The sequence below is a fragment of the Chanodichthys erythropterus genome, chromosome 12 (assembly GCF_024489055.1).
Source record: "Chanodichthys erythropterus isolate Z2021 chromosome 12, ASM2448905v1, whole genome shotgun sequence".
Taxonomy (NCBI): Eukaryota; Metazoa; Chordata; class Actinopteri; order Cypriniformes; family Xenocyprididae; genus Chanodichthys; species Chanodichthys erythropterus.
This window is the reverse complement of record NC_090232.1, coordinates 3,200,131-3,220,380: the sequence shown is the minus strand read 5'-3', so window position 1 is coordinate 3,220,380 and position 20,250 is coordinate 3,200,131. Positions and strand designations below refer to the sequence as shown.

Genomic DNA, 20,250 nt, shown 5'->3' with positions numbered 1-20,250 from the left:
GATGACGCTCTGATTGGTTTATTTCACGTTACGCCCAAACCACACCTATGAATAATGAAGCTACTTCAGACCAACCCATTTTAGATTTGCGCCGGGCGCAAGAGTCATTTATCCCGCCGGGAAAATAGCAACAGCGCCGAGACCCGCCCACAAAGTTACTTGCGCTTCGTGCTTTGACACTTGCGTTTCAGATCGTTAAAAAAGGGCCCCCAGAGTGAAGGTACATGTTCACTTTGAGATCTTTGTTTCCAAACGCAAGGATTTCAGTTTTGTCTTTGTTTAACTGAAGGAAGTTTAGACACATCCAATTCTAAATTTCATCAATGCACTGGCACAGGGAGTCAATGGGGCTGTAGTCGTTAGGTGATAGGGCTAGGTAAATCTGGGTGTCATCTGCATAGATATGATATGCAATTTGGTTCTTTCTCATTATTTGGCTCAGTGGCAGCATATATAGGTTGAACAGGAGGGGTGCAAGAATTGAACCTTGTGAGACTCAGCATATCATCGATGTCCACTCAGACTTATGGTCACCGATACTCACATAATAACCTCTCCCTTCTAAGTATGACCTGAACCATTTAAGGACCATCCCAGAAAGCCCAACCCAGTTTTCCAGCCTGTCAAGAAGAATGTTGTGATCGACAGTGTCAAACGCAGCACTGAGGTCAAGTAGAACCAGCACTGATAATTTACCTGAATCTGTGTTTAGACGAATATCATTTATTATCTTTATGAGTGCTGTCTCTGTGCTGTGATGCGGTCGGAAACCAGATTGAAAGTTGTCAAAGTATCCATTCAAGCTTAAGAACTTGTTCAGCTGATTGAAAACAACTTTTTCAATGATCTTGCTAATGAAAGGAAGATTTGAAATTGGCCTGTAGTTGCTCAATATGGTGTTATCCAGATTGCTCTTTTTCAGGAGGGCCTTGACAACTGCAGTTTTCAGGGATTTTGGAAAAGTCCCAGAGAGAAGTGAGGCATTTATCACTTCTAGAAGATCTGCTTCTAAACTTTGAAACTTTTCTTTGAAAAAAGATGTGGGAAGTGTGTCAAGGGCACAGGTTGATGTTTTAAGGTGCTGTACTGTTTCTTCCAAAATGTAATAAATGAACGGAGCAGACGCAGATAGAGGTGTGCCTGCAGCAAGAAAGCAAGATCTCACGCTTGTGCGGCAGTACTGGAGAGTTGTCCAAAACAGCATTACAGCAATTTTGCACCGACCGGAGTGTGAATTTATGAGTATGTTTTAATTAGCAAACTGGTTCTGCATGTGTATCACACCAATGTTCATATTATACGAAAGCAAATCAAAGTTATTCATTATGAAGGCAATATTCAAAATAAACCGATAGTATTATTTTTCTTCAAAACTATCTAAAAAAAATAAAATAAAATAAAATGTAATGACTTTTAATGCATAATTTTCACAAAATCCATTTAATGACTTTTAATGCTTTTTAATGCCCCATGAAAACCCTGATAGCAGTTAGCAATATAGCAACTTCTTGATTGTGTGATTCTGTTGTAGTATTTTTTCACAATTAAAAAATTAAACCAAGTAAACACTGCAACCAACAGAGTGCTTAGTAATCTGTCAGTCACATTTCTAACCATTAGGCTTGCTTTTGAGTTTAAAAAGCTCAAACATGCATTTTTATCTAGGACTAGCTTAAAGGGTTAGTTCACCCAAAAATGAAAATGTCATTTATTATTCACCATCATGTCGTTACACACCCGTAAGACCTTCATTCATCTTCAGAACACAAATGAAGATATTTTGATTAAATCCGATGGCTCAGTGAGGCTTGCATTCAAAGTAGGGATGTCCCGATCACGTTTTTTTGCCCTCGAGTCAGAGTCCGAGTCATTTGATTTTGAGTATCTACCGATACCGAGTCCCGATCCGATACTTCTATAATACATGAAAAAGAATAAAGAAGAGCGAAAAAACAGATCCAGGAACAGTTCATGTTTTTCAGGTATCTAACAGTCGTTTTCACGAACAGAAAATGGATAAAGTAATCAAATATAAAATATCACTTCATATTATCTTTACTGTATAAAATAAATAAAGATTAATCATTATTGAAGTTACAAAAACTATTCAGTCAAGAGCAGTAAGTGATTTCTTTGTTATTTGTTGTTTTATTTAACATTAAAAACAGGCAGCAGGAATAGTTTTTCTCCCTTTAAGACATGCACAATCCAGTACATATAGTACTGTTCCACAATGGCTGTCTTTCTCGACTAATATACGTTCACTTAAGACATAACCGACTATGTTTGCTAGGATACTCGCTAGGACGGGCATTTTTAAATATTTTTTGTATGAATTTGTCCGCCGAAGCGCAAGACTTGAAAGAGAACTCAGTATTTGCGCGCTGACTGGAATAAGCGTGTGCGCGCTTCGGATGAGCGCACACAAATCTTCTCACAGCGCGTGCGAGTTCTCTTTCGCGTCTTGTTCTTGAAGGTTTAAATCAGCAAGGCTTAAATGAGTTTAGTTTAAACACAGATAGCAACGTGTGCTGTTCAGGTCTCACCTGTATCAACACCCAGGTGATGACGGCGTAAATGACTGGACATTACAGCAGACGGCACTCGCAGTTAACAGTTTACAAAGAGTGACTGTTTTGTCCACGCTTTTTGATTATCGTTGTTGTAACGTTTTGCGCATCCATCGACTGAAACGTACATTATTTGAACTCTGTCCGTTTTCCACGTTGCTATTTTAAACACCATGTGGTACGGTTCGATTTTTTTTTTTACCGAGAACACCCCTAATATACATATCCGAGTCCTGATCGGGAGGTAACGTCCGATTCCGATCGAGTCTGAAACCACTTGATCGGGCCCGATTTCCGATCACATGATCGGATCTGGACATCCCTAATTCAAAGCAATGACATTTCCTCTCTCACAATCCATAAAGGTACCAAAAACATATTTAAAACAGAGTACAAAAATATAGTGATGGGCCGATTTCAAAACACTGCTTCTGAGCTTTACGAATCAAATCAGTGACTCGGATCTCCTATCAAACGGCTAAACTGCCGAAATCACGTGACTTTGGCACTCCGAGTCATGTGATTCGATTCGTAAAGCTCTGAAGCAGTGTTTTGAAATCGGCCCATCACTATATTTTTTGTTTTTAGTACCTTTATGTATCTTGAGAGAGGAAGTGTCATTGCTTTGAATGCAAGCCTCACTGAGCCATCAGATTTAATCAAAATATCTTCATTTGTGTTCTGAAGATGAATGAAGGCTTTACGGGTGTGGAAGGAGGGTGAGTAATTAATGACATTATTTTCATTTTTGGGTGAACTAACTCTTTAAGCTTTGTCTGTGAAACCAAGATTCAGTTTATTCTCAGAGTCAACATGCTAAATCTAATACATATGAGAATACAGGAAACTGTGGTAAAAGGCTTTGCGTTCCAGTTCCACTGGTTAAATGGTCATGAAACCCTGCTTCAGCAGAAGGCGGTTCTCACCACAGTTTTGACAAATGCTACAAAGGTGGGCATGGTGGTGAGCTGCGGAATGGAGGGAGAAGAGGGGAGACTAGTCTCAGCCTCAGACATCATGCCCACAGACCGTTGGCTAAATGACCTCACCTGGTTGGTGCTTTGTGCTTCGCTGACAGCTTCGATATGCACAGATGATGAGAAACAGCAGCAGAAGGGCTCCTCCGCTGGCTATGATGCTCACCATGATCAAGTCAAAGCCAGAGTCATGACCATGGACAAGGTTTCCACCTGTAAGCCAGGAACAGATGTCATGAAATAAAAAAAAACAAGTAGAACATTAAAAAAACATCTGTTTTAAGCTGTTTAAAATCCTACAAAATGCATCATGTGTAATACTGTACGATCTAACGTTATTTCATGAGAGTCAAATGTTTAGACACACTCCATTGAATTTGCGTATAATTACCTTAAAACGTTTGATCTAAAATTTTCATTGTAATCCCTAGAAGTATACATTTCATTTTAAAGTCTACTGCCGGATGATTTGAATTGGCTAGTGGAGTAAAAGCATCAACAAGTGTGCAACATTCATGTTCCTCCTTCAGTAATGATTAAAAGGCTGGAACCGACATTACGACCCAATACAGTACCAACTGAACCATATTTAATGTAGTCTGGGTTGTGTTGTCTCTTACTTTGCATAGTTTTGCTCCTTGCAAAAATGAGGTAATTTCAAACATGTTGCCATTTGATATTCAACAGTGCTTTGCATCTGCCTGCATTAACACCATTGTCTTTAAGAGCTGCTGTGCAGCCAAAATTATATACCAGTTATCACTGTAAAGCTGCTTTGACACAATCTGCATTGTAAAAAGCACTATATAAAGGTGACGTGACTTGACTAATTCAAATACCATTGAGTCTGACCTTTGACATTAACATAAAGGGTAGCATTTTCTCCTATTTATTTTATCTTAACTTGTTTTGGCCACCACATAATTCTCAGACTTCCATTTGTGTCATTTCATAGTTTTGATGACTTTGATGTTGAATAAAGAACACTGTAAAGAAAATAATTGTTTCAATTGTTTTTGCAGCCTTAAAATTATTATATTCAACTTGAAATGTCACCGTATTAAGTGACAACTTAGATATTTGAGTTATCTCAAGTTCAATCTAGGGAAGTTATTCTAATGATAGATTTATAAGTTATGATTGCTAATTGCAATAATTTTTAACAGTGAATAAACCAACATATAATACACAATTTTCAAAATGCAGAAAGCTCTAGATTTAGATGTTTTATGTTTCTTTAAAGCATTTTTAACAAAGATAAAAATGAATAATTAATTATAACACAAGATCAGTACATTCAAGAAAGAAAAGCATGTGAAATAAAGTAACTTACACGATACTGTAACACTCTCACTTTTCTCTCTGCTGACAGGATTGTGTGTCTCACATGAGTATGTTTTATTCTCCTGTACTTGAGTAGATGACAAGAACACTTGAGGATTTATTTCATTCTGGATGAGTTTTCCATCTTCATACCAGGATACAGTCAGACTCGGATCTTTACTGTTTTCCACGTCACAGGAGAGAGCAGCATTCCCATCAGCGGTGCAGTTGATCATCACTGTAGGTTTAGGGACCTTTTCTGTAACACAAACATTGTGGCTATTTCCTAAAACTGTAATTAGAAATATACAATCTTATTTTGTTATTATTATTGTGTTGGAAGTGTAGAAATATTTATCATCTTACCATATACTTTAATTTCCACTTTATCTTTAGCAATCTCTGTACCATCAGAACTAGTAACAGTGTATGTATATGTGCCCGTGTCCTTCAGACTAACACTTTCAAATCTTAATGATCCGTCTTCTTCCATTGTTAAACCTGGAGTGTTTGACTTCATCTTCTTATTTCTCCTCTCAATTACGGCGTAACTGGAGGAATGGGTCCATTTTATGTCATTAGATTTGTCTTTATATTTTTCTTGTAGCTTCGTGATGCAGGACGTTCCCACTAGTAGATCTTTTCCACATGTCTCTGTTGAGACTATAATAAATAAAATTATATTATTTAATAAAACTCAACAGGGTTCAGATGCTCATATGTGGTTTACCATGAGGAATAAGTATAAACAGGAATCATTCTCAGGTTGGGTTTCACTTTAAAGGTCAATTTTGGTTCAGACACTAACCATAGAAAAAACTATTGGAAACAGTTCCCATAAAAATTTATGATTTATTGGTGATTTATAATATTGAGTTGATATAAAATAACGCAGTATGCATAAGAACAAATGTTAATAATATGGATATATTTTAATCAAATCATAACTTTTGATCTCAACTTCAGTCTATTAACATTTCTATAGAAAATGAAGTCAACCTACCAGAGAGTGCAGTGAAGCCACAGAAGATCAATAACAGATTGTATTGGAAGATCATTGTTCTTCTGAACACAGCAAATGTTCCAGAACCTTCTCACAATCAACTGGAGGAAACAGGAGAAGTGTTGTTGGAGGATATGCAGACACAACCATGAACTGAACTCGTGCAGACTGAGGCAGAAGGTGTCAGAGCTTCACAGAGGGTCGTCAGGTGGGTGTGCACGTGACGTCACCGCCGGCCGTTGTGACTGAGGCCACGCCCACTGAGTGGCAGCATTAGTTTTCAGCGTGAATGCTTCGAAAAACTGGACTCCAGGCAGCGAAACATGGATTTGCAGTTATCATTTTGTGTCAAAATGTTGAATTTTGAGGTAAAATCATACCCTATATATTGTATTCTTATATATTATACTCATCAATCATACTCATCTTATATTTTGCATATTTGGATGTTTTTCAATAAACACTTACAAAAACTTAGGGCTGGACAATATGACGTAATAACGTTGATATAAATGATCACCGGATTTACACCTACCTGTATTGTATTTACAGCATATAAAGCATTCACACGAAATCAAGCACATCTAATGGCAGGATGGAAACACGATTCCTGACTGCATGTCAGTATCCATGGATCACTGGGTTATTGGTAAGTTGTAAAGAACACTATGGAGTCCAATCTTTAATTTAATCGTTTGTTTTACTCGCGTTTTCGCAGTTTTCCCTCTTAAATCCAGTAATGACAGGCTCTTTCGCCTCAGTCCGGCTGAGGGGGCGTGTTCCGGCGGGAAAGTGACATCACTCTCTATTCAGATCAATACAAAATAATATTGCAGAATTAACGTAGTTATTAATACGTGTAACATGTAATTTTTTAATTATTTAAAGGTGCCCTAGATTCAAAAATTGAATTTACGTCGGCTTAGTTAAATAACAAGAGTTCAGTACGGAAATGACATGCAGTGAGTCTCCAACACCATTGTTTCCTCCTTCTTATATAAATCTCATTTGTTCAAAAGACCTCAGAAGAACAGGCGAATCTCAACGTAACACCGACTGTTACGTAACAGTAACAAGGGCAGCCAGTGTCTGGATCTGTGCACAGCAGAATCATCAGACTAGGTAAGCAAGCAAGAACAATAGCGAAAAATGGCAGGTGGAGCAATAATAACTGACATGATCCATGATAACATGATATTTTTGATATTTGTAAATTGTCTTTCTAAATGTTTCGTTAGCATGTTGCTAATGTACTGTTAAATGTGGTTAAAGTTACCATCGTTTCTTACTGTATTCACGGAGACAAGAGCCGTCGCTATTTTCATTTTTAAACACTTGCAGTCTGTATAATTCATAAACACAACTTCATTCTTTATAAATCTCTCCAACAGTGTAGCATTAGCCGTTAGCCACGGATCATAGCCTCAAACTCATTCAGAATCAATGTAAACATCAAAATAAAAACTGTACTTAGGCGATTAGACATGCTGCATGAGGAAAACTTTGTAAAGATCCATTTTGAGGGTTATATTAGCTGTGTGAACTTTTTTTATGTTGTTTAAGGCAAGCGCGAGTTCTTGGGGCGTGGAGCACCAGATTTAAAGGGCCACACACCCTGAATCGGCTAATTTCTAATTATGCCCCAAAATAGGCAGTTAAAAAAATGAATTACATTTTGAGCTGAAACTTAACAGACACATTCAGGGGACACCTTAGACTCATATTACATCTTTTTAAAAAAAGTTCTAGGGCACCTTTAATAAAAGAGAAATCAAATTAATTAAAGCGATCTGGTTGACTGCAAATGCCGTTCTTTTGCAACAGTGAGTATTGCAGCCAATCACAGTCATTTCTGTTACAAATAATGACCAATCAGAAGTGTCCAAGTTACCAGTGAGAGAATCCTCTCAGTTTCTCTCAAAACGCTGTACGAGTTTATGTTCATTGCCAGTTTACTAGTTTTATATGCTCACAAATCCTCTCATTATAACAAAGCAGAGACATGACTTAAAAAGATTTATTGTGAGGTTTATTCTAAATTAATTAATTAAAAGATTTTTCACACAATGAGTGACAGCTTCAGAGATTATAAAGGAGGCTCTCTTTATTCGCTATCTGTGTAATTTCATTTTCAATTTGAAGTTTTCACTTTTCACGATAAATTGTGACCTTTCCTACAAATATATCACGTTATTACAAAAAGTGACAAAAATATTGTTTTATTATATAAAAGTGATTTGATCATCTCTAAAACCAAAACGTGGAAAAAAATGTTTTTTTTTTTTTTTATTTTATTTTTTTATTATTATTTAAAGGCTGAATGAAGGTTTGTTCTATATGTTTTTCTCACACTGGATCCAGGACAGTGGTTCTCAACTGGTGGATCATGAACCAAAAATGGTTTGCCTGTCTGTACCAGAGACCTGTGGCTTAAATACATAAATGTCATACAATGCTGCCATCTTGTGAGCAACTTACCTTTTTAAATGCTTTAAAATGATAAAGAAATGACACGTGTGCATTAAGACAAGTGATCTGTATCTAGTGTGTTTTAGATGAGGTGTTTTCAGGGACCCGCTAATATTTAGTTATGAGCAACATTAACAAACATTATTATCATACATCCTTTGCCAAATCCTGGATTCATTGCACCATTATATTGAACGATTGAGATTTGCATGTCTTTAATGATGGTTTTGAATCAATCAACTGAACTGAAGATGATATACAGTATAATGTTGTTTACTTTGACCATTAATTTTTAAGAGCTAAAATGCAACCAAATCTTAAAAAAATTAAGTTTTAATCAGGGCTCTCAAGTTTTGAACTGAGTTCAAAGTGAGATTTCGGTGGCGACGGGGGTCTGATATGAAAAATGACACATTCGTACAAATAAAAAAATATTTATTTAATTCAGCATTTTTGTGTGTATGTGAGTGAGTGTGAGAGATAGATAATTGTAATATAATCATACACATTATATTGTTGTTTTTCCTCAACATTGTAATGTGAAACAATATAAACATGGTAACCATATTCCGACTCTAGTGTACCTTATATGTACGTTACATTTGTCACGATAACTGGCGCACTCTGCTTAACTAGTGTTTTTTCCCGCTCGCTGCTTGAGCCTATAATGCTTTTGTTCTTTAGGCCTATATTTTTTGTTTACACATATTGTTTTTAATTACTGTTTTAAACTGAATGAAAACCTTAAGATAAAACACAAACTTGTTATGTATATTACCTAATCATAAGTTTGTTCAGAAATGGTGACGACAACTTGAATAAAAAATAAAAATAAAAAACGTCTCTCATTTTCTCAAAATAATCGTAATTTAAAGCTGCTGTCCGCGATTTTTGGCCCTCTAGCGGTTAATAAACAGAACTGCACGCGTCTTGCGGAGGAACATTCTAGCCGGAGCTATGTCTGGTATGTCTATGGCGAGTCACAAAGTCATGCTCTGCGGCGAGTCCTACCAGTCCGGTCTGAAATAGTCCGAATATAAACACTTATTATAAGTTTACCATAATGATTCAGGATAAGACAGAAACACGGTTTGGAAAATTGATTCATGTTGTATATTCTCATTATATATTTTTTGTACATTTTTTGACTGCAGCTTTAAATACACGAATATTCGAAAATTCGCAAACATTAATTTATTGCACATTTATTGGAAAGTCTGAATTTATCAGCAGTCCGAATGTGCGAATATAAAACCAATTTTACCCAAGTATGACTTACTGTACTCATAGGATATGGTCCAACATCGATCACGATCAGTCTGTAGCCAGATGTGAATCAATGTGATTGACAGATGTCCTCCTCTGTAGCTAACTACTTCAGCGAGCATCTGAATCAGTGCGCGAGCCCGTGAATCACAGAATGTGTCATTGGAATCAGAACATAAATATTTTTTGTGGCGGGAATATCTAAATCTTACCCGGATACAGTAATTCTATTTTCTGATTGGCTGTTCGGTAGCTATATTTTTTTATTAGATTAACTGGTGCGTGGCAGGGCTTTCTGAACTCTTTGGGGAACTCGCTTGATTCCTCTATTAGCGGCGCAACTTGTTGTGCGTTATCCTGGAGATTTCTCTGCATGAGAAATACATGGTGTGGCGTGTGAGCGTGTGAACGGGTTGAAATGCGTGTGTCTCACGCCCAATGCGCGAGACTTGAGAGCCCTGTTTAATGTTGTGTATGCGGTGTTAATAAGACAAACCATATGCAAATTCATCAGTCAACACCATTGCTGAGTATTTTCTTCTTAAAACCAAAGACTCTCAAAAAACGTGGTTTGAAATCGCCCGTTCTCTACACGAGTGTGTTTTTTGTACTTCTTTTGCAATGGCTTTTTATCACTCAATTATTAGCTCAATAAAAATTAGCTCAAATGAAATAATTTATAGGGAATTATAAAGAGTTGTTTAGTTTACGACCGAGCAACTGAGTCGTCCAGCGTTCATTTGCTCGAGCCGTAATAAGCTGAAAATACTTATTAGAGCACGTTAACTTAAAGGTGCCCTAGAACCAGTTTTTACAAGATGTAATATAAGTTGTCCTCTAAATGTGTCTGTGAAGTTTTTTTATTAATTTTTTTAACTGCCTATTTTAAAGCATCATTAACTATGCACCGATTCAGGCTGCGCGGCTCCTTTAAATTGCACGCTCCCTGCCCCCGAGCTCTCGACTATAATACAGTGCATTTACAAAGTTCACACAGCTAATATAACCCTCAAATAAATCTTTACAAGATGTTCGTCATGCTCACTGCATGCATGCGTCGGATCATGTGAGTATAGTATTTATTTGGATGTTTACATTTGATTCTGAATGAGTTTGATAGTGCTCCGTGGCTAAAGCTAACATTACACACTGTTGGAGAGATTTTATAAAGAATGAAGTTGTGTTTATGCATTATACAGACTGCAAGTGTTTAAAAATGAAAATAGCGATGGCTCTTGTCTCTGTGAATATAGTAATAAACGATGGTAACTTTAACCACATTTAACAGTAGATTAGCAACATGCTAACAAAACATTTAGAAAGACAATTTACAAATATCACTAAAAATATCATGTTATCATGGATCATGTCAGTTATTATTGCTCCATCTGCCATTTTTCGCTGTTGTTCTTGCTTGCTTACCTAGTCTGATGATTCTGCTGTGCACAGATCCAGACGTTCTGCCCTTGTCTAATGGCTTGAACATGGGCTGGCATATGCAAATATTGGGGGCGTACATATTAATGATCCCGACGTAACAGTTGGTGTTATGATGAGATTCGCCTGTTCTTCGGAGGTCTTTTAAACAAATGAGATTTATATAAGGAGGAGGAAACAATGGTGTTTGAGACTCACTGTATGTCATTTCCATGTACTGAACTCTTGTTATTCAACTATGCCAAGGTAAATTTAATTTTTGATTCTAGGGCACCTTTAAGATCGACAGTTTAAGACATTCAATTTTAGAAGCACATAATACAAGAAACTTTCTTTAATAAATCTAGAAGAGACTTTATTTATTCTAACACAAACTAATCTAACACACACACACACACACACACATTCATTCAAATGCGTTGCAGTAAGAAAGGAAATGAGAAAGAGTTTTAAGAGAGAGAGTGATATGATGAACAGAATTCCTAGCAAAATATGCACTTCAAAGACCTGAACTGTTACAGATCCCTTGTTTCCCTGGACTCCATTTCCCAGTATCCTCCTGTTCTCCACACCTGCACTCACTTCCCTCGTCAGCTCCTCATCGTCACTCATCACCTGCACCTGGACTCTATTGTCAGCACTCCCCATTTATTGCACTCACTCCCTTCACTCCTTGTCCGTTCTCTGTTTATGTTAGCGTATGTTGGATGTACTCTGCCTTTGTGTTCATTAAAGTATCGTCTATTTGTGGAAATCCGTATCAGCCTCATCTCTACACCGGCATACCGTAACAGAAGAACGGACCAAAACTTGGGATTTCCACAGAGAAAAAAAAATGGAGACTTTCCCCAGCTCCCTGGATCCAGCTCCTCCATCGCCTCTCACCCTAACAGCCAGCGAACGCATTATCGGGCTCCTGCAGGTAGGACGTTCGCTGGAGAGGTATGTGGAGGAGTTCGTTGAGCTTGCTTACTTGTCTAACTGGCCCGACGCTCAGTTGATCTCCCTGTTTTTGGATGGATTGGATGACGACACTATCCGTTTTGATGAACCTGTTTTTTGTTTCTCCTTAAGCGATACTATCAATTTAATTTTGTGGTTGAATGGCTCCAAATTCTTGGTAGAAGAGGTTCAGGATCAGTGTTGTCGTCCGGTCCATCCAGAAACACGGTTGGCCGGGCCAGTTAGTCAACCTCCGGCTTCCTCCGCACACCTTTCCAGCGAACTCCCTGCCTGCCCCACACGGGACCCACAATCCTCAACTGGGTCCCGTAAGCGGAGGAGGAGGAAGCAAGCCGCTTCAGTGTCTCCAGAGCCCGTTCCAGTATCTCCAGAGCCCGCTCCAGTATCTCCAGAGCCCGCTCCAGTATCTCCAGAGCCCGCTCCAGTATCTCCAGAGCCCGCTCCAGTATCTCCAGAGCCCGCTCCAGTATCTCCAGAGCCAGCTCCAGTATCTCCAGAGCCAGCTCCAGTCCCCACAGAGCCAGCTCCAGTGCCTGTGGGGATTTTAATTGTATTTGAGGGGATGAAATGGCCCTCAACCCCAGTCTCCGCCGAGCAAAGTTCTCCAGTCTCCGCCGAGCAAAGTTCTCCAGTCTCCGCCGAGCAAAGTTCTCCAGTCTCCTCCGAGCCAAGTTCTCCAGTCTCCTCCGAGCCAAGTTCTCCAGTCTCCTCCGAGCCAAGTTCTCCAGTCTCCTCCGAGCCAAGTTCTCCAGTCTCCGCCGAGCAAGCAGCGCCAGTCTCCGCCGAGCAAGCAGCGCCAGTCTCCGCCGAGCAAGCAGCCGCTCCAGTCTCCGCCGAGCAAGCAGCGCCGCTCCAGTCTCCGCCGCCGACCAAGCGGCGCCAGTCTCCGCCGAGCAAGCAGCGCCAGTCTCCGCCGAGCAAGCGGCCGCTCCAGGCTCAGCCGCCGAGCAAGCGGCCGCTCCAGGCTCAGCCGCCGAGCAAGCGGCCGCTCCAGGCTCAGCCGCCGAGCAAGCGGCCGCTCCAGGCTCAGCCGCCGAGCAAGCGGCCGCTCCAGGCTCAGCCGCCGAGCAAGCGGCCGCTCCAGGCTCAGCCGCCGAGCAAGCGGCCGCTCCAGGCTCAGCCGCCGAGCAAGCGGCCGCTCCAGGCTCAGCCGCCGCCGCCGAGCCTGCCGCTCCAGCCGCCGCCGCCGCCGCCGAACCAACTGCTCCTATGAACTGTGTTTTTGAACCCTCCAGCCCAAAGACTGTTTCCCCTCCCTGCCTCCCTCTCCCGCCTCCTTCCATATGTCTCAGCACTGAACCTTCACCTCAAGCCCCCTCGCCCAGATCTCCACCTCGGACCTCTGGGCGATTACCTTCACCCCGGCTCCAACCTCCCTCTGCTCCACCGTTGTCCAGCAGTCCACCAGTGTCACCAGTCTCCATCCTGCCCCCGTTCACACCTTGTTCCTTCGTCGGCCTGCCCTCACTTCTGGACTGCACTCCTCCGTCTTCGCTCCGTCACTCCGTCCCTCAGCTCCAGTTGGCCTCCTCACTCTCCCCAGTGTTCACTTTGTGGTATGTCGTCTGTCTTACACTGCGGCCTTCTGGAGCACCGGCTGCGCTTCGGTCGGTTGAACCGCTGGTTCCGCCATCTCCCGCCGGTCCTTCAGCGCCGCCTGGGCACTACGGCATGAAGCCTTCGGTCCCTGACCCGCCATGGCGGCCTGCTGCACCTGACCCGCCATGTCTTCCCGCTGCATGTGTGCCCGCTGCACCTGACCCGCCATGGCTGCCCGCTGCACCTGACCCGCCATGGCTGCCCTCAGCCCCTGACCCGCCATGGCTGCCCACGGCTCCTGACCCGCCATGGCTGCCCACGGCTCCTGACCCGCCATGGCTGCCCACGGCTCCTGACCCGCCATGGCTGCCCACGGCTCCTGACCCGCCATGGCTGCCCACGGCTCCTGACCCCCCCATGGCTGCCCACGGCTCCTGACCCCCCCATGGCTGCCCACGGCTCCTGACCCCCCCATGGCTGCCCACGGCTCCTGACCCCCCCATGGCTGCCCACGGCTCCTGACCCGCCATGGTTTTTGGACCTGCCCTGGAGACCTCCACTCCAGTTTACTCCTCCCCCTGCTCCGGTTTGAGGTCTCCAGGGCGCCCGCCCCCCTCCCGGTTGTTACATCTACGGCGCGAGGACGCGCCTACCGGGAGGGGGAGGTACTGTTACAGATCCCTTGTTTCCCTGGACTCCATTTCCCAGTATCCTCCTGTTCTCCACACCTGCACTCACTTCCCTCGTCAGCTCCTCATCGTCACTCATCACCTGCACCTGGACTCTATTGTCAGCACTCCCCATTTATTGCACTCACTCCCTTCACTCCTTGTCCGTTCTCTGTTTATGTTAGCGTATGTTGGATGTACTCTGCCTTTGTGTTCATTAAAGTATCGTCTATTTGTGGAAATCCGTATCAGCCTCATCTCTACACCGGCATACCGTAACATGAACGAACCATGAATCATTAATTTAAATGCACCAGTTCAATTTTAATCTGGAGATACTTGCTCGTGTTGACTTTAAATGTGAATTTCCCTCGTCAGCATGCAGAGAAGGGTTTTCCAAATCGATGATTTGTCTTTTCAGGTCCAGATGGTAGTTAGGTAAAACCCAATCACGAAAGATGAAAGGAAGTCTCTTTGTCGCTGGAGTTAAAGTTGAAGCGGCAAAAGTCGTTGGTTGAACTTTGTGGAAAAAATGAGAACACAAGACTTTCAGCAGAAAGAAATTTAAGTAAAAGAAAAGAAAAGTGAGTGAAAGTTGGATGGCTTGAATGAACTGCTTGTCTGTTCCTCTTCCTCGTTCTGCTTACTCTGTCACCGCTGACCGTTTTTTTCTTCTAGTTCTCTTGTCTCTAGTTTTTCTTGTCTTGACTCTGACTTGACTAGTTCACGATCTTGCGATATGACTATTTAAACTACAGTAAGTTGTTTGTCACACCTCTGAAAGGAGTTTGGGCCAATCAGATATCGTCCTGTTTCGAAAGGGCTTTTCTCTGCCCCCAAATCTACATAGGTGTTACTTCCCATCTCTGCTTTAGCATAGAGTGCCATTTAACCATAATTTCTATTAAATGGAATCTGATACCGTTTAAACAGATTTCATTCAAGCCACAAATAGAAAAATTTCAGAAGGATAATTAAATTCCTTCTAAATAAGGCATACTTTCAGTCAGTCATTCAAGAGTTATCACATTTACATGAATTGTGGGTGTTCTAAAGCAAAACTGGTTACAGGTAGAATTTGTGGACACATGATGTAAAATGTATGCAGTTAAAAAATTTTAATAAGTATATTTAAAATTGTTTGGAACAATTTTGATGCAGTTTAGAACGGTCTTCGTTGTTTTTCTGTTAAGTTACTGTAGGTCCCTTAGAGAAACGAAAAGGTCTGCATTGTCTCTGTACATTTGATCTGGTGATCAAAGACTCTTTATCTTCTTGGTGACCATTTGGTGTTACTTGGTGAGTCTGTCACTTCTGCCAGAAAGCATGGGGGTTATAAAAGTAATTAAGCAAGGATTTTCCTGTAGATGGCTGGAGCTGGAAGCATTTCAATCATCTGAATGATTCATTTGTCTGGTTCGTCCACAGTTCCTACACCGTTCTGTATCGGTGTGACCTGGAGTAAGATCTGCTAGCCTGAACTCTTCCTCATCTGAAAGATATTCAATACACAATGTTAAAAAAAATTGCATATTTTCCGTTGTGCATGATCTAGACTGTATTAGACTGTAAAGTTAATCTATTAAGTGAAGTCTTGGACTGATATGGATTTTTTAGAGAGCAGGGTGAACAATAGCTGATATCAATATTTATTTACATAATATTTATTGAATAATACAGCAGATATAGCAACTTCTTGATTGTGTAATCCTGTTGTAGTATTTTATCACAATTAAAGGAATGGTTGAAAACATGAAACCAAGTAAATACTGCAACCAACAGAGTGCTTAATAATCTATCAGCAATAGTCATTTTCTCAAATTAACACCAAGTAACACTAATTCTACATATAGAAAACAGTGAATATTACATATTTATTGATCAGCTACTCAATTTTGAAAGTGTGGATTCTTAAAAAAAACCTGTTTTTAGTGCCAATTGTTCTGTTAAATGTCTCAGAAAAGAGATAAAGATGTTTGTATACAGGATATTAAGTGGAGCTCGGTTAGATCTGATTTCAGATCAGTCTGGTGCTGCCTAAACAAAGAGGTTTGACAAATGCATTATATAAAAGGGGACTAAAAATTTACAAATATTAAGCATTTAAAAAAAAATTTAAGATTCAGTTGATTTTAGTGAACGTGTTGAATCTAATACATATGAGAATACAAGAAACTGTGGTAAAAGGCTTCACATTCCTGTTTTAAACTGGTTAGTTATAACAAATAACCAGTTGAGAAGGTACATTTATGGGAACGTTCAGAACTTTATAATTTTATTTAAATAATTATTTAAGATTTGGCATTGATGATTGTCAAGCTCAACAAGAACAACAGCAGCATCTTCAGTTTGATCTCTTGTTGAAAATACAAATGCTCAATGATTAATTTAAGAGGTGATGAAGACGTTGCTGACCTTGTTGGTGGTTTTCGCGTCGCTGACGTCTGCAACACACATAGATGATGAGAAAACATATTAGCAGCAGCAGAAGGACTTGTCCGCCAGCTAGGATGCTCACCATGCTCCATAAATCCAAGCTAAAAGGTTTATCAAGACCTGGGCCTGGAACAGATGTCATGAAATCAATAACAGACAAGTGGATCATCAAAAAACATCTGTTTTAAGTTGTTTAATATCCTTACAAACTGCATCATACATCACCACATAATTCTCAGACTTCCATTTGTGTAATTTCATAGTTTTGAAGTTGAACAAAGAACACTTTAAAAATATTGTTGTTTTAATTTTAAAAAGTAGGTGTCTGTGCTGCCTTAAAAAAATTAAGTTATATTCAACTTGAAATGTAAAAATGTATTAAGCGAAAACTTGGATATTTGAGTTATCTCAACAAGTTCAATCTAGGGAAGTTATTCTAATGATAAATTTTAAGTTGTGATCGCTAATCGCAATAATTTTTTAACAGTGAATAAATAAGTGTGTCCAAACTTTTGACTTATCTTCAGTTAGTACACAGTTTAATATAATTTTCTGGAGTCAATGTGCACTTGATAAATATGGTTCTTTTCTGTCATAGTTTCATGATTGTACATCAGCAGCAAAAACAGGAAACAGCCAGCCCAAAAACCAGAGCACTTTATGAAACAAAAGTTTTTATTCTCCCATTTCTCCAGTGAAGAATGTCGCCGTTTCTGTCATGGGTCCATTTTATCTCATAAGGTTTCTCATTGTTTTTTGTTCTCAGCTTCATGATGCAGGACGTTCCCACTAGTAGATCTTTTTAACATATCTCTGTTGAGACAATAATAAATAAAATTATATTAGTATTTAATACATTTTAACAGGGTTCAGATGGTCATATGTGGTTTACTATGAGGAATAAGTATAAACAGGAATCATTCTCAGGATTTCAGGTTTCTTTTAAAAGTCCATTTCAGTTCAGACACTAACCTTTTGACCCACAGAACTTAAAATTGTGTAAAATTACAACATATATGCCCTGACCTGACATTTACTTATTTATAAAGAAAACTTTTCTAAAAATCTGCCTTCATTTTATACTGACTTCTTCATGTGTGTTAGTGTGTTTCTCTTGTGTTCCTCTGTTTATCCAACAGATAATACAAAAATAATATCATACTGGAACTAATAATTTAAGACACTATAAAACTATGTTTGAAACCAACAAATTGGTGCTTGTTAGAATTAGAATTTTAACACAAACCCTTAAAGTTACTGAAATACCCACAATCTCTCAGTGAGACAAATATAAAAATAAAGGTTCCTAAAGAGAGTTTCAGCAACAATAGAAAAAAAAACAAAAAAACATGTTGGGTCCCCAAAGAACCTTTCAGTCAAAAGTTCTTAAAAGAACAATGTCTTTCTTATTTTGAAGAACATTTTAATAATCTAAAGAACCCTTTTCCACTAATTAACTTTTTGTGGAATGGAAAGATTCATTGAATGTTAAATGTTCTTCACAGAACCATAAATGCCAAAAGTGCCAAAATGAATTTAGATCTTTCTACAATAAGTTAAGACTAAAACATGATTTATGGTGATTTATAATATTGAGTTGATATAAAATGACACAGTATGCATGAGAACAAATGTTAATGTGGATTACTATTCTTAATATATTTTAATCACATCCTAACTTTTGATCTCAACTTTAGTCTGTTAACATTTCTATAGAAAATGAAGTCAACCAACCAGAGAGTGCAGCGAAGCCACAGAGGAACATCAATATCAGATTGTATTGGAAGATCATTGTTCTTCTGAACACAGCAAATGTTCCAGAACCTTCTCACAATCAACTGGAAGAAACAGAAAAAAGTCCTGTTTGCGAGAGACAGAATCACGAACTGAAGATGTCTGTTGTGTAGACGGAGGCAGAAATTAGAGCCCGATCACACGAAAATGCGTATCAATAGTACGAGTTTGTAATCTCGTAGAATATATACGCCAAAATGAGTTTTGGCGTGCTTATGGTACGCAGTTTTTTAAGGGACCAAGCCAAGAGCATCTGCTTATGGAAATTAGAAAGTTTGACAGGGATCTTTGTAATATTATAGTTACAGAGTAGGAGAAAATTCAGGCCACCAACTTTAATAATATTCCAAAGTGAGGAAGGATTATTAAGAAAATTTTTAAGCCAATTAATCTTAAAAGTGTTATTTAAAGTAGTAAAATCTAAAAAATCCAACCCCCCTTGTTTTAGTGGATTCAACAGTAGCCTACTGATTTTCTAATAAAATGGGTTTTATTTTTCCAAACAAAATTTTTCAACATGCTATCAACCTTTTTTAATGTTCTATTGTTCACCTCCAAGGAAAGAGCTGCATACGTTAGTCTCGACAATCCTTCGGCTTTAGAGAGTAAAATTCTTCCTCTTATCGACAAGTCTCTCTGCAACCAAGAATTTAGTTTCTTTTGGGTTTTCATTATTAGAGGATCGTAATTGAGTTTACATCTTATTTTTTGGTCTTTATTAATTACAATTCCTAAGTATGTAACTTGATCTTTCACATCAATATTGCATATGGAGGGAGCATTACAGCTTTTAACAGACATCAGCTCACATTTGTTAATATTTAAATAGAGACCCGAAGCTCTGGAAAAGAAATCAATCAATCTTAAAGCTAAAGGAATTTGAGAGGCATCATTCAAAAACAAAGTGGTGTCATCAGCCAGCTGGCTAATAATAATTTGTCTATCGTCAATTGTAATACCTTGTAAATTATATGCAGAGCTAAAAATTGACAGGCAAGCAAGAATAAATATGGAGATATAGGACAGCCTTGTCTTATGCCGCGTGACAAATTGAATCTAGGTGAGGTTCCGAATTTTAATTTAATAACACTATTATTATTTCTATATAATGTCCTGATGGCTTTACAAAATGAATCTCCAAACCCAAATTTGGTAAGAGCTTGAAATATGAAGTTGTGCTCGAGTGAATCAAAGGCTTTGTAGAAGTCTAAGAAAAGCATGTAACTGTCATTAAGGATGAGATCTTCGTAATTTAAGATATCTAGGATTAATCTAATATTATTTGTAATGTGACATTTTTCCATAAAACCTGATTGTGATTAATCGATAATAGAGTTAAGGACGTCTTTAATTCTTTTTGCTAAAATCAGGGCTAAAATTTTGTAATCATTAATTAAGAGGGTAATTGGTATTTCAAAACACAGCTTCATGAAGCATCGGAGCGTTATGAATCTTTTGTGTTGAATGAATCAGCTGTTCGGAGTGCCAGAGTCACGTGATTTCAGCAGTTTGGCGGTTTGACACGCGATCCGAATCATACACTGATCATAACGCTCCGAATCTTCCTGAAGCAGTGTTTTGAAATCGGCCATCACTACATAAGTCATTATTTTGTTTTTTTTGGCGCACCAAAAATATTCTCGTCGCTTTATAATATTAATATTGAACCACTGTACTCACATGAACTGATTTAACTGATTGTGTTTTAACGGTCTTACGGGTGTGGAACGGCATAAGAGTGAATAATAAATTACTTTATTTTCATTTTTGGGTGAGCTAACCCTTTAATATTAAGTCACGGTGAC

The 20,250-nt window shown here is 39.2% G+C and overlaps 1 protein-coding gene across 1 annotated transcript; it reads right to left on the bottom strand.

The window, feature by feature from the left end:
• Positions 1–3,452: 3,452 nt before the first annotated feature.
• On the bottom strand, positions 3,453–6,245 carry LOC137031591 (T-cell surface antigen CD2-like). The gene is made up of 5 exons (XM_067402632.1): positions 5,874–6,245; positions 5,237–5,533; positions 4,881–5,129; positions 3,620–3,760; positions 3,453–3,538 (listed from the first exon to the last, which is right to left on the bottom strand). Exons 1-5 carry the CDS (start codon positions 5,926–5,928, stop codon positions 3,453–3,455), a joined length of 828 nt encoding a protein of 275 aa, XP_067258733.1. The 5' UTR covers positions 5,929–6,245.
• Between the last annotated feature and the right edge of the window lie 14,005 nt (positions 6,246–20,250).

Bases quoted from the DNA above. Each gene is read 5' to 3' on its own strand.
- LOC137031591 (XM_067402632.1), bottom strand. From the start codon at position 5,928: ATGATCTTCCAATACAATCTGTTATTGATCTTCTGTGGCTTCACTGCA. The intron at 5,130-5,236 runs GTAAGATGATAA...TTTGTGTTACAG, and splicing joins AGTGGAAATTAAAGTATATG to AAAAGGTCCCTAAACCTACA. The intron at 3,539-3,619 runs GTGAGGTCATTT...TCCATTCCGCAG, and splicing joins AAGCACAAAGCACCAACCAG to CTCACCACCATGCCCACCTT.